This window comes from Filicampus tigris, chromosome 1, assembly GCF_054856515.1.
Source record: "Filicampus tigris isolate MCC_2025a chromosome 1, RoL_Ftig_1.0, whole genome shotgun sequence".
Lineage (NCBI taxonomy): Eukaryota > Metazoa > Chordata > Actinopteri > Syngnathiformes > Syngnathidae > Filicampus > Filicampus tigris.
This window is the reverse complement of record NC_141217.1, coordinates 31,284,398-31,297,266: the sequence shown is the minus strand read 5'-3', so window position 1 is coordinate 31,297,266 and position 12,869 is coordinate 31,284,398. Positions and strand designations below refer to the sequence as shown.

Below are 12,869 nucleotides of genomic sequence, written 5' to 3'. Positions count from 1 at the left end.
TCAACTAGTGGACCTGATGGGGGCATATTCTTGAAAAAAATATATTTGGGTTGATTTCCACTTTAAGAATTGGAAAATTGCTTTCCATCTGGCAACGTTAGCTTTTTCAAGTAATTTTCGCGATCCTTTACAGTTAATCGACTTGTGAGCATATTAATGAACCCCACCATTCTTTCTGATTGAACAATGCACGCATCCTTATGATGTCACCTTTTTTTTTTTTTTTTTACAAACTAACAATGGGTCTATTGCAACAACAAAATGAGGCTGCAGCCTCTACACCGAAAAAAATGCTGTGCATCATTTACTCCATTTTATTTCGTCTCGTGGTTGCATGAAATAAAATCAATTGAATCCACACAGATTTTTTTTTTAAGCAGACTATATATCTACTTTAAAAATGTATCTGGATATAGATGATTCTATTAAGTGGAACTACTTGACAAAATAAAATTGAGTAAATTCAATTATAATTTTTTTCAGTGTAGTGGCATTAATGGCAAAGAAAGTTTGAGTGAACTGCAAAAAGAAGCCAAAAAAAAGCAAGTCTTAATTGAAGTCACTAAGATACATTTGAGTTAGTTTCATTGCGGACACATGACGATAAAGATATTTTAGCATTAATAGTGTGAAAAGTATTACTTGAGAAGATTTTTTTTGGTCTTAGAAACAACTGTTACCTTTTGAATGATATCAACTGCCAATAATTCAAAAACAAAAGTCAATGAAATGAATTGATTTTCAAAATAAAATGAACTGTGGTATGTCTTCCCTGTTATTTCTGAAATGCTGTGAAAACGAACCTTGCATGCAGCCTCATGTGCACGACCAGTGCTGGCATCTATCACTTTACGCAATGCGCTTGGTTTGTCCAAACAAAAACATTAGTCCAAACAAAATGCAATTTTTGGAGACACTAGCTTGTGTCACGATTTTTTTCCCTGCCTGAAGTGAAAATGACCTAAGGAATGAGAATGTTTAGCTTTTTTTTTTGCATGCCAGATGTTGCAATGTCAATTTCAAGAATCCCCCACTGCGCCTTTAATTTTGCTGTTTGTATTGCAAATGTCCTATAAGGCCCGTACCCTATGTACTGCAATCAAACAAATTAATTACCCCATGCATGTTTTATAGCACAACGGGAGTGACGGTTGGATCAGCCTGCAGCATAATCCGCCATGCAGGTGGAATATGTTTAAAAAAAAAAGTGTTCTTGGTGCTTCTTGATGGAAATACTGAAAATACCCTCGAGGTTCGCTTGTGGGACGACAATGTAAAGAGGCGTGGACGGGAAAATGAAGTCGGCAGGAGCCTATTTCTTTCACTTCTTGTTCCTCTTTGAATCAGGATAGCGGAATTGCAAAGTCCCGTCTTGCAATCAAACAAAGAAGCCCTCTTCACCCCATTGTTGCGCAACGGGACGGTTAATTCATCACTGAGCAACACGCACCACGTCTGCAAGAGTGTTCTTGGCCTCCAGTCGGACGTCGAGTGCGCCTTGCGCGGGTGACGGGAAAGCTTCTGTCACGCACATGCACATTTCAGAGGGACGGCAAGGCAAAGAGGGGCAGATGCCATTCAAACAGGTGTGAGGAGGAGCGGGAGGCGCACGACGTGAACAGCTTTTTGCAGGTCCAGAATCCCCCCCCCCCCCCCCAAAAAAAAACCCTCCCATCCCCCCGCCCCATGAGTCGGAAGTAGGTCGATAGAAAGTGAAAGCGACGTGCTGTTTCTTTTGTCTCCTCTGAGCTCAAGAAGAAGAAGAAGGTTTTACGCACAGGTGGGAGATGGCCGCCCCGGTGCAGGACGTCCCCCTCCCCCAGCCAGCCCCCCCCCCCCCACTCCCCTTCCCTCCCTCCCTCCCTCTCTCCTCCCTCCCACTCCTACCCTCGCTCTCTGCTCCTCAGCTCATGATTTGAGGAAGTGACATTTTATCACCGCTGCGGTCGGGACAGCCGCTGCAAACAGGTGTGCTGTCGTCCGTCCGTCCGCCCCGGGTCACTCACGCGCAACCAAGCCGCGTCCCGGAGCCCAACCAGGCCACGTTGGACGTGGGGCAACAGCAGCGGCGGCGGGGCGGGAGGGGGTAGGTGGAGGAAGCCGCTCAAGTGTGCTCTTTATTAGCAGGGCTGTTGGATCCAGACGTGGAAGAGGAGAGAGAGGGAGAGCGAGAGGGAGCGAGAAGGGGGAGCGAGGGCGAGCAATGGCAACGAAGAAGGCGGCGTGCGTGGATGCGCCCAAAAGGAGCCGGAGCCGGAGTCCGGTCGCGTTGGAGGCGGAGATGTTCAGTGAATTTCAGGACTGGTGCCTTCGCACTTACGGAGACTCTGGCAAAACAAAGACCGTCACCCGGCGGAAATACAACAAAATCATGCAGACCTTGTTGCAAAACGACGAGTCGGACGGCGTGTACGTGGACAACAGCCACATTAACGCCAAATTCAAATTTTGGGTCAAGTCCAAAGGATTTCAGGTGGGGACCAACGTTTTGGGAGAGCACAACAAGAAAGGAGCTCCGGGGAAGCCCGTGCTGTACGTCCCGGTCAAGTCAACGGTAAAGTGTGCTCGTGTGCGTGCGTGCGTGTGCGTGCGTGGCGTCTGCGAGCTGTCCCGTCGCCGTCTGCAACTTGTCTTCATTTCCAAGCATGCGGGCACGAAAGACAAAAAAAAAAAAGGCCAACGTTTCGCGGTCCAACCTCCACCCCGCGCGATAAGGCTCCACTTTGTCCGTGCAAGCACATCCCAGCGCGAGCGGCCCCGTGCACTCTCATCCCTGCTGCCATAGCAACGCCGCTGCCTGCCGGCGGTGCCGATGCTGAGAGGCTGTTGTGCAGCCGTGAACACCAACATTGACAATGTGCGCCCTTATTCACTTTCGCACCGGACCCGTGAGCACGACTCTCGTGGTATGCAGTTTGAACTCTTTAGAGGGACATAAAGGGGCAGTGTGTGTGTGTGTGTGTGTGTGTGTGTGTTGATGGGTGCTCGAATCACCTGCTGATTGAGGGTGGAGGTACTCACGACATGCGCCCTTCGCTGTCCCATCCAAAGCAACTGACGCGTACATTTCTGTTTTCACGTCAGTGTGGCGTTTGGAGTAGAAAATGTTGAGTGCGCGTGACCGTGTTGGCCGAGTGTCACTTTTCATTGTCCTGGCCAAGATGCGGATCCACTCGCACTTCTCGCAGGCAATCGCTCGTTGCTCTGGCAACACCTGTGTGCTCCACCAGCGCCGACTTCTGCCGCATTTTGTTGTCGACAACACATAAAGTCATACATAGCTGCGTATCGCAGCCGGTCACAAGTGGGAGGGGACACGCAGAGGAGGGGAGGTTGGGGGGGGGGGGGGGTAATTTGTGCCAATGTTCATGCGGGCCTACGAATGGAACAAAAGGGGCCGAGAGCTCCACGCACGCACGCAGTCGGCGCCGAGCGTTACCTGTTCGCGCCCGATGACGTGACGACGTATAAAAGTAAAGGTCAGGTCATCACATGTCCCGCTGCAACTCACGGGGTTAAAGGAGTCGTGTTGCGTTTGCGCCCATACAAGTGATCAACTGTAAGGTGGCTGCATGTAAAGGCCCACCTCCATTTTAAATGCGCCTTCTGGGAATCATCCCGCCCTTGTTGTGAACAAACCAGAGGACACGTTGGCGCGGATTCGGAGCAAATGCGTTGATTCTGCTTGAGTGGTAGATCCCTCCGCAGGTGCTCCACCTGTGTGAATGCACAATTTCCACGTGGGCCGAGCGAGCGCCTTTGGAAGCTGCTTAATCTCGTCTCCGGGCTGTATTATGTTCCCCTGCGGACAAGAGGGCAGGTGGAAAGCGCTGAGTGTGTTGGGTGTCTTTTGTGTGGAGCTTTCTTTTGATTGAAGTTCCTGCAGTCGTCTTGATTGGGATGAAATCTCACTCAAATCTCATCGGGTAGCTCTTAACCTTCATCGGACCAAAGCACAAATTTCAAATTCGGGGAATAACAAACAAAACAAACAAACAAACTAACATTTCCCAAAAAGTGGACTGTGTCTTTTGCCTTGGAATAGCATTTAAATGTTTTGCTTGTCAAATACGTCGCTGGCAATGCAAGATAAGCAGATGAAGTGATGCTCTGTGATATGAGTTGAATTTGTCCTGTGACCACACTCGTACCTCAAAGCACTCATATTGTAAATAATCTCTGGCCGTAGAAATTCATGGAAATTCCATTCATCTCTTCCAGCCTCTTCCAAAAAAAAACAAACAAAACATGTTTTTTAAAAGGAAAAATAGCATTCTATTATAATTCATAAAAAGCGAAAGTAGAAAAAAGTAGAATGTGAAGAATTACACAGCGTCTGCATCATGATTTAATGCTGCAAACCAATTCACGATGCTGATCCTTCGCTGTGCTTACCTTGGCCATCGGGGGGCAGCATAATAGTCATGTGATTATTATTATTATTATTATTATTATTATTATCCGTCCACGGGTGTTGCAAGGACTGCACAATTATCGCCCAAATTTTCATCTTGATTTTTTTTTAATCGATATTGTAATCACGATTATTTTTCACAATTATTCATCATTAGGGAAAACAAGCTGTTCTTTTATTACAGTACTTTTCAAGAAACCGAAGTCTGTGCATCATGAAACTTTAAAAGAAATATATTATCATTTTAGAATAGATGGTAAAAATAAAACTTACAAAGGGCTAACTGAATAACTATGCTAACATTTTGTTGAACATCACTTGCCCCTGCATCCAAAACTAGCTGGTCATATCCAATATTTGCTTACTTTCTTCTCTTGACATGACTCCTCCACAATCCTCTGAAGTGACTTTGGGCTCCGACTGCTTGTTCATTTAGGCAGTTCGAGGAAGCCTTAATTGTGCCTTCGCTCCCTGGTGGTCGGCTGACCACTGGTTGAGAAAGTGCTCGTTTAAAATGCAGCACAACTTTTATTTTATATGGAAATATTTCAGAGGGTCAGGCTAATTTAATCGCGGTTGCCAAAATGAAGACCTTGATCATTTTTTGTTTTTAAATTGTGCATGTGTTGTTCCACCATTTGCGATTTCCTCAGTCAATTATCCATTGCTGAAACAATCCAAAAACCGCACTTATTGACGTTTCCATTATACTGTATGTTAGCATTAAGCTAGCAGGCCCTTCTCTTCCTAATTCTTTGTTTTCTGTTTAGTTTTAGAGTAAACCGGGAGTGGCAATAAAAAGCTTGAAGCCTCTCTTTTTGATGAAATGTTCATGATTTGCCAAGTTTATTGTGAGGTGAGTTAAGCTGAGTTCACTGCTACGGTGCTCGTCTCCCAAGTCTGCGCTCGCAGGTCGAAGCAAAAAAAAAAAAAATTGTCCCAACAACGGCTTGGATCTTGGAAAAACTCACAAATGGAGTCACGCATATCTCAAGGCACCACTGCGTTATTTCTCGTAAATAAATTATTTTCGGACCAATGAAATGAAATCGGATCATTTCCTGCGGCACATCTGATGATCTCTCATGGCCCAGCAGTTTTGAACCACTGAAGGTCTTCACTGAACTAAAAGTGTTTTATTTACGAGAGAGGAGTACGCTGTAGCTGATGTGTGTGTGTGTGTGTGTGTGTGTGTGTGTGTTGGGGGCAGGCCCTCTTTCTGACTCAGCAGCACTTGGGAAATGGAAAGAAGAAACATAACATTAGGCAACAGGAGCTGCGTCTACTGATGAGTCAGAAGCAACACTTGGAATTGCGACGCATGCATCTGCCTGCTCGAGTCGGCCTATTCCAACGGCGTTTTGCTTTGTTTGCCGTTCTGTTGGCATTTGTCGCAAATAGGCCGGCGTGAAAGTGACGCACACCCATACGTGGTTAACGGTCACGGCCTTGCCGAGGGGTTTGGTGGGGGGGGGGGGGGGTCGCTCATGTCTCCGGACGCCCCGCCGCAGCTGCTCCCGGACTGTGCCAAGTTTCTGTATGGGGGCAGGCGTGCAAATGACGGGAGGATGCATGGGTGAGGGTGAAGATGGGGGCGGGGCCGGACGGTGGCTGATGTGCACAGAGAGAAGGCCTCTTGTGTGCGTCCGCCAAGCGCACAAGGCGGCTTCAGTGTGTGATGGGACAAAGGCTGCCGGGCGAACAGTCGCCGCTCCGTCAAGAGGCTTCTGTCCGAGCGAGCCACATACTGAATTCTGCTTCTTTTGGGCGGCCTGTATGTCCGCGTTGTCTCGTCCTGCTTCTGCACAGCTCTCCCGGCAGCCCCCAGTGTGGAGGAGCAACCTCGTTTAGCTCCCATTATGTCCTGATTAGGAAGGAGGAGAAAGGGGGGGGTGGGGGGGGTGGACCAGACACACACCAAAGATGCGCCGCAAAATTGCATCCCGCAAAAGCAGCGGCGAGGATACAAAAAAATGCATTCGCATTCACGTGAGCCATGGGCTGAAGATTACATATCAAGACAAAAAAAAATGTTGCGAGCTCTTGCTTTTAGTTGCCATGTCAACTGAAAAGCTGTAACTATGTGTGATTAGCGGATTTCGGTGGCCGTGTTGCGGATTCGCGTCGCGGACGGGAACCCATGTGACTATTGAAGCAAAAATTGCAACAACGGTGTAGGACAAACCTCAAGTTTCAACTATCTGGTTACAACTAATAATTATTTTAATAATTGGTTAATCTGTCCAGTGGTGCAACAATTAATTGTCAGCTAATCTATTCTCAAATTAATAAACTATTTTGGTGATCAAATCATTTAGTGATTAACTTCGTGTTTAACTTAATATTGTCCAAATGATCTGATTTCAGCCTCTCAACGGTAAATATTCTCCAATTTCTGTCGTCGTCCCCGGAAGCAGACTTTATCTTTGTGGCGAATCAAAATAAGAATTTGCAAATATCTGCTTTCACTTTGGAAAACAACGATCAACAATTTTCAATGTTACGAACCAAATCGGTAACTTCATCAATTAAGTTTGTGCATTTTCTGCACTGTCAATTTGAAAAAAATGACCTGGTTTTCAATAAAGGGATGGAAGTTTTAAAAAGTCTTAAAAAGTTTTTTTGGATCCAATTCATCAATTAAATTAAAAGAATCAACCAATCATCAATTAATTAATTAATCAATTATTAAATCAGACATCAGTTGCAGCCCTAATTTTGATTCAATACAAAAATAATGCTTTCATCGAGTACTACGGATATCGGAAAAGATTTGCTATTAAATTCCACAGCTTTGGACAATTTTAAGTTGAACGAGGTCTCTAAACAATGGATCGATGATCGATGTCACTTAACTTAAATTAATGGTGACACCTCCAGTTTAAACTTGTCTAATAACTCCAAATCCAGTACAAGTAAAGCGCTATTGATTGACTGATCATTTAACAGTCCGATCGTGTATTTGATCAATTAATTCAATTAATAACTGTAAAGGCAAAATGTGTTTTTCTGATTTAGCATTTTTTCTACGCTGCCTTCGTTTTATATCGTTAAATGTCTCCCATGCTGAAACAGCCATGTTTGAAGTCAGAATACACTTTGTGCATAACAGTAAAGACATCAACAGCTTCTTAGCATCCATGTCAATTGCACAATTTGCATGCGTTGCTCTTCAAAGTCTGCAGATGCAAGTGTGTAAATGAGCCAAACAACTCCTTAAGGCCACTACACTCTTGTCTTTATATGTTGATAGTGATGGTAAAGACATGTAATTGTTTTTGACGCTTTTACAAAGTCGTGCGCGTAGCTAAAAAATAACACCGTCTCTTTTGCTGTCTGCTATTCTGCGAATGCAAAATAGCTGCCACATCCCGGCACTTAAGCTCGCAGATCCCTCTGGTGTATTGCAACAACATAAGGAGGCTCCCTCTAGTGGCATTAATGGTAAAGACAGCTTGAGTGGCATTTGTAAAAGAAGCAAAAAGAGGAACACTGAAGACTCTCACATGCATTTGTGTTCGACTTCATGAAAAAGGCATGTTAAGAAATTGGAGAAAAATCTTACATATCAAAAAAACGTAATTAGCATCCTCAGGTAACATGCTGCAAATCAGGACATTTAATTTGGGCCAAATACCTGTTAAGACATTTTGGCATTGACAGTGTAAACAATATTTTTTTTAAAACATTTTTTTCCTAAAAAGGTGTAACCCTTTGAAAGATAACAACTGCCAATGATTCAAATCAGTCAAATGAATACTGTACATTTCCAAAATGAAATTCAGTGAAGTATGCCTTTACTGTTATTTCAAATGATATAAAAATGACCCACATGCTTGCTTCTTTTATTTGCCGTTGTCTACAAAAGTACACCAAATGTCTTTTAACTGCGACTTAAAATCTTAATGGGAAATGGGCGATTTGTTTCATTTTACTAGCAAAAGGAATCAATACTGAAAATTCGCCACCTTTGTTAAGTCTCATTCATTTTTTGGCGATTGGACAGGAGACAATCGAAGAGACCGACGTGAGGTTTTCAGGGAAGTGCCTCCCTCAATTTACAAAATAAAAGACTTGACGGGGACGTCGTCTTTGTGCGGTGGAGCTTATTATTCTTAACCGTCTCGGATCTTGAAAAGGCGACTGGAGATGTTTGCACCTCGACATCAGCCGAGAAGGGGAACATCATCATTATTATCTGATTAATTAGGCCACGCTTCCCTTGAGAGACCATTTTTTCGGGGAAGGGCCACAGAGTCAAAAGAATACTGGCCCTATTATTCCAATTCATTTGCATAAGTATCTTTTTTCTTTTTTTTTGTTGGTGTGTGTGTGTTTTGAATCTCCTGCGCTTTTGTCTTCACTTTTTGTTTGATGGCTGTCTGGCAGCACTACTCAGAAGGCCACATGTCCTCACTTGAAGGGCTTCCCAAATATTCGCCGGCCTAAACGAGAATCACAGAGTTGTTCACTCGGGGGGGGGCTGCCGATGAGCTTGATGTGTCGTCAGTGCAGATTTCAAAAAAGGTGTTGAAGTGTGTGCTCGGACGGAGGATAACTTCACAACAAACATGTACACTGGTGCCTTGAGAAACAAGCGACTGAGTTTTTTTTCTTCTTTTTTCGAGATACGTGCCTGCGTTTGTATTTGGTTTGCTTCAATTTTTTTTTGCTTTCACATGCAATTGGAAACTTGCGATACGAGTGTTGGAACTCAACCGAACTCACTACATTATTACATCGGTTTGGCAAATAGCGCACATGACATCAAAAAGTGGCTTCAAGCTACTTAAAGCGGAAGTCAACCCAAACGTATTTTTTTCAAGAATATGTTCCCAACAGGCCCACTAGTTGAAACACGGCATTCTGATTCATTTTGCATTTGTGGAATATAAGTTAAGCAGCAAAATGCACTCTTTTTTAGCCATCCCCGGGGGCGGCCATTTTGTCTTCTGTCGACTGAAAATGACATCACAACTGCTCACAACGACCAATCACGGCTGACCTGTTTTCTGAATCTGAGCCGTGATTGGTCGCCGTGAGCAGTTGTGACGTCATTTTCAGTCGACAGAAGACAAAATGGCTGCCCCCGGGGATGGCTAAAAACGAGTGGATTAAAACTTATTCCACAAACTCAATATTTATCAGAATGCCTTTTTTCAACTAGTGGTCTTACATAGAACATATTCTTAAAAAATATATGTTTGGGTTGACTTCCGCTTTAATGACACTCCCAGTTGAAATTTACTATAACATTAATGCTAGATAGCTTAATGCTAACATAAAAAGGAAAAAACCCATTGACATGCTAACATGGATGGTCGTGACTTTAGAACTCTTTAAGCAACACATATTTGAACACAAACAGTGGAGCGATACATGTTAGCAGATAATATAACTACTCACAGGCATATATTCTTTATCCTCTCTGAAAAATCATACTCACGTAGTAGAAGTAGTATGACAGTGGACCCCCACTATCGGCGAAACCAAAAATCTGCGCACAATTGATGCACATTATAATTGTATTGGGGGGGGGGGGAAATACCTCCAAAATAAAAAACAAAACTATTACAAAATGTCGAAAAAACTCTGTGGATAGGTGAATCCGCAAGTGCTGAGCTACAGGTATGCGGGGGTCCACTGTATTCTTGTGTGATTGTACTATACTGCCCCCTGGTGGCCAAGGCGGCCACACCAAAAGGAGCAGCACACTGAACTAAACTGCAGCATTAAATAATGAAGCACACAACGTAAAAATTATTTACATCCAATTTAATTATGCTCTTACTCTGTTTTTATCAAATAGAATATTATAGAGTGCTATTTTTCCTTATTTATTTATTTTTTTTAAGGCAGGGGAGACCGGACTGGATTAAGTGCCATTTCGCAATACATTTCAATGGGAAGAGATGGTTTTGAAGTATTTTGATTGTTTTCGTCACAGAAGGAATTCAACTTGTATCGCAAGGCACCGTTGCAACTCGAACTCCGACGTGCTGATTCGAGCTGCAGGTGCACCCATGTCCAAATACAGACGGCACATGTGTGCTACTAGCTACTTTGTGCTCTTATGCACGCCGGTACAAAGAGGGGGTCGGCTGCTCGGCTGCTCGGCTGCTCGGCGTTTCCTCCCTTCAGCACCCTCTCTGTTGCCATGGAGAGGCCGCTCTTTGCTTTCCCATAGGAGGAGAAATTAACACCATTTTTAACTGGCCCGGGGGCCTCCCCCCTTGCGTGGGAGACAGTCAGAGTTCCGCTCCTAACACACCCACACACTCACACGCATCTTTAAGTCGCCGATAATCCCCCGCCTTGCTCACCTCTGCTGTCATTTTAATACCTTTTACAGGACGGAATCGAACAAACTGTGACACGGAGAAAATGGACTGCGTGGTGATGCGTGCGTGGCTCATTTGCATACGAGAGCAGCGCTGCCGGTCCCGGGACACGCTGCTCCTCTTGCTGGTTCCGTCAGACATTGGGAGTGTCACACTTGCCATCCAAGAACGTTTGTCATGGGATAGACGCACACGCGCGCACACACACAGAACAGTGACTTGGAGCCGGCTGCACCTAATGTGGATTTAATGACGGCCTTTGTGAGCGGAGGCAGAGGGGAGAGGATGACGGTAAAAAGAACGGGCAGCGATGAAGAAATAGAAAAAAAAAAGCAAAGGGGGGGGGTAATGATCTCTTATCCCCATTTGATGTCATATGCACCTTAACCTGCCACCATTAATCAGACGTGCACACACTGCTTCGCGCCTTTGTCCCATTTACGTGTCCATTAGCTAGCTGATATTTACGGACTTCCTGATGATCTGTCACAAGTCATGAGAAGCGATGAAGGTCTTTTTACTGGCGTTTTGATTCATGTGTACGTGCAAATTACGGACGCACCGATACGATACCGCACATCTGGACATGTATTCGGCCACATAAAACGCTCCGATACTACGACACCCGATATCAGCATGTCATATACGCACAGTAGTGCCTGGAGGGTTTAATTTGTTCTGAGACCGTCTCAAAACACTGAAATGCAATGAATCAGTTCTAGCGGCCCCCAAAACACCAACATCAGTTTTTTTAAGGGAAATTTGTCCACAACATTAGTGTAGTGTGTGAAAGCACACAGCAATGCCACTTACTCTCCGCATATCATGGAAATATGAGCACAAAACATGATGATGCCCAAAGCGCAGGTGTCAAGCAAAAGGCCCAGGGGCCCGATCTGACCCGCCACATCTTTTTATGTGGCCCGCCAAAGCAAATCAAGCACGTCAACTTCCAAGATGCTTGCTAAATGTCAAATTATTATATATGATCAATAATATCTCTTCTGTGTTGTTAACTGACAGCTGGCAAACCAGCGCCTGAGCGCCAACTGCTGATATTGTCCTCCCAGTGCAAGGAATCCAATGTGAATCGACGGTGGCCGCATGCTGTTAAAGTGGAAGTCAACACAAACATTTTTTTTTCTATGCAAGCCCACTGGTTGAAACAGGGCATTCTGATAAATATTGCGTTTGTGGAAAAAGTGTGAATCCACTCGTTTTTAGCCATCTCTGGGGGTGGCCATTTTGCCTTCTGTCAACTGAAAATGACATCACAGCTGCTCACAACGACCAATCACGGCTCAGATTCAGAAAACAGGTCAGCCGTGATTGGTCGTTGTGAGCAGTTGTGATGTCATTTTCAGTCGACAGAAGACAAAATGGCCGCCCCCATGGCTAAAAATGGGTGGATTAACTCTTATTCCACAAATGCAATAGTTATCTGAATGCCTTGTTTCAACTAGTGGGCCTGCTGGGAACATATTCTTGAAAAAAACATGTTTGGTTTGACTTCCGCTTTAAGTTTGCTGGCGCCATCTAGAGGTGGCGGTGAGGTGGGCTTGGCTTGGGGCTGTCTGAAATGTATCGTACTCGTATCTCAATTTAGGCCGCTGGTCACGCTTGTCAAAAGTATCAGCCAAGCAACCACTTGTATGTGGAGCAACTCTTACGTCAAGGCACTCGTATCTCAAGGCACGGCCGTAAGAGGAAAAAAAGTGATTTTGGTTGAAGACCGCAAACTCCCCTCGCTGCGCAAACCCCGGCGTGGGCTCTTTTTGCATGTCCGCGGAGCTCATTTGCGTCTCGTCCAGCATCTCTCGTGGCCTAGACCGCCCGCCCGCCCGCCTGCCCGCCTTTGTGACCCAGCTGCTTCCCGTCGAGCGCCCCCAGCTCCTCCTCCTCCTCCTCCTGACCTGCCTGCCGATGTGCAGGACCGCTCCTCTCTCGCCAACAGCGACTCGTGTGCTCTGCGTGTGCGTGCGCGCAAGACTGCCAGCGGGGGTGGGGGCGGCCGACTCAAACCCCTCCAGTCTCCTAGCAACAGAGCGGTTTGTTGCGGGACAGGGAGCCGAGGCGAGGATGGGGGCTGGTCGTACAGTGGCTGGGGAGGACGA

At 45.4% G+C, this 12,869-nt stretch overlaps 1 protein-coding gene across 2 annotated transcripts in view; it reads left to right on the top strand.

Moving 5' to 3' along the window:
• Positions 1–1,894: 1,894 nt before the first annotated feature.
• Positions 1,895–12,869, top strand: part of nol4la (nucleolar protein 4-like a) — a 37,134-nt gene continuing 26,159 nt past the window's right edge. For both annotated transcript variants that reach the window (XM_086032190.1, XM_086032180.1), the window contains exon 1: positions 1,895–2,554. In XM_086032190.1, coding sequence (XP_085888316.1) covers positions 2,204–2,554 — 351 coding nt within the window. In that variant the 5' untranslated portion in view covers positions 1,895–2,203. The remainder of the gene's footprint in view (positions 2,555–12,869) is intronic.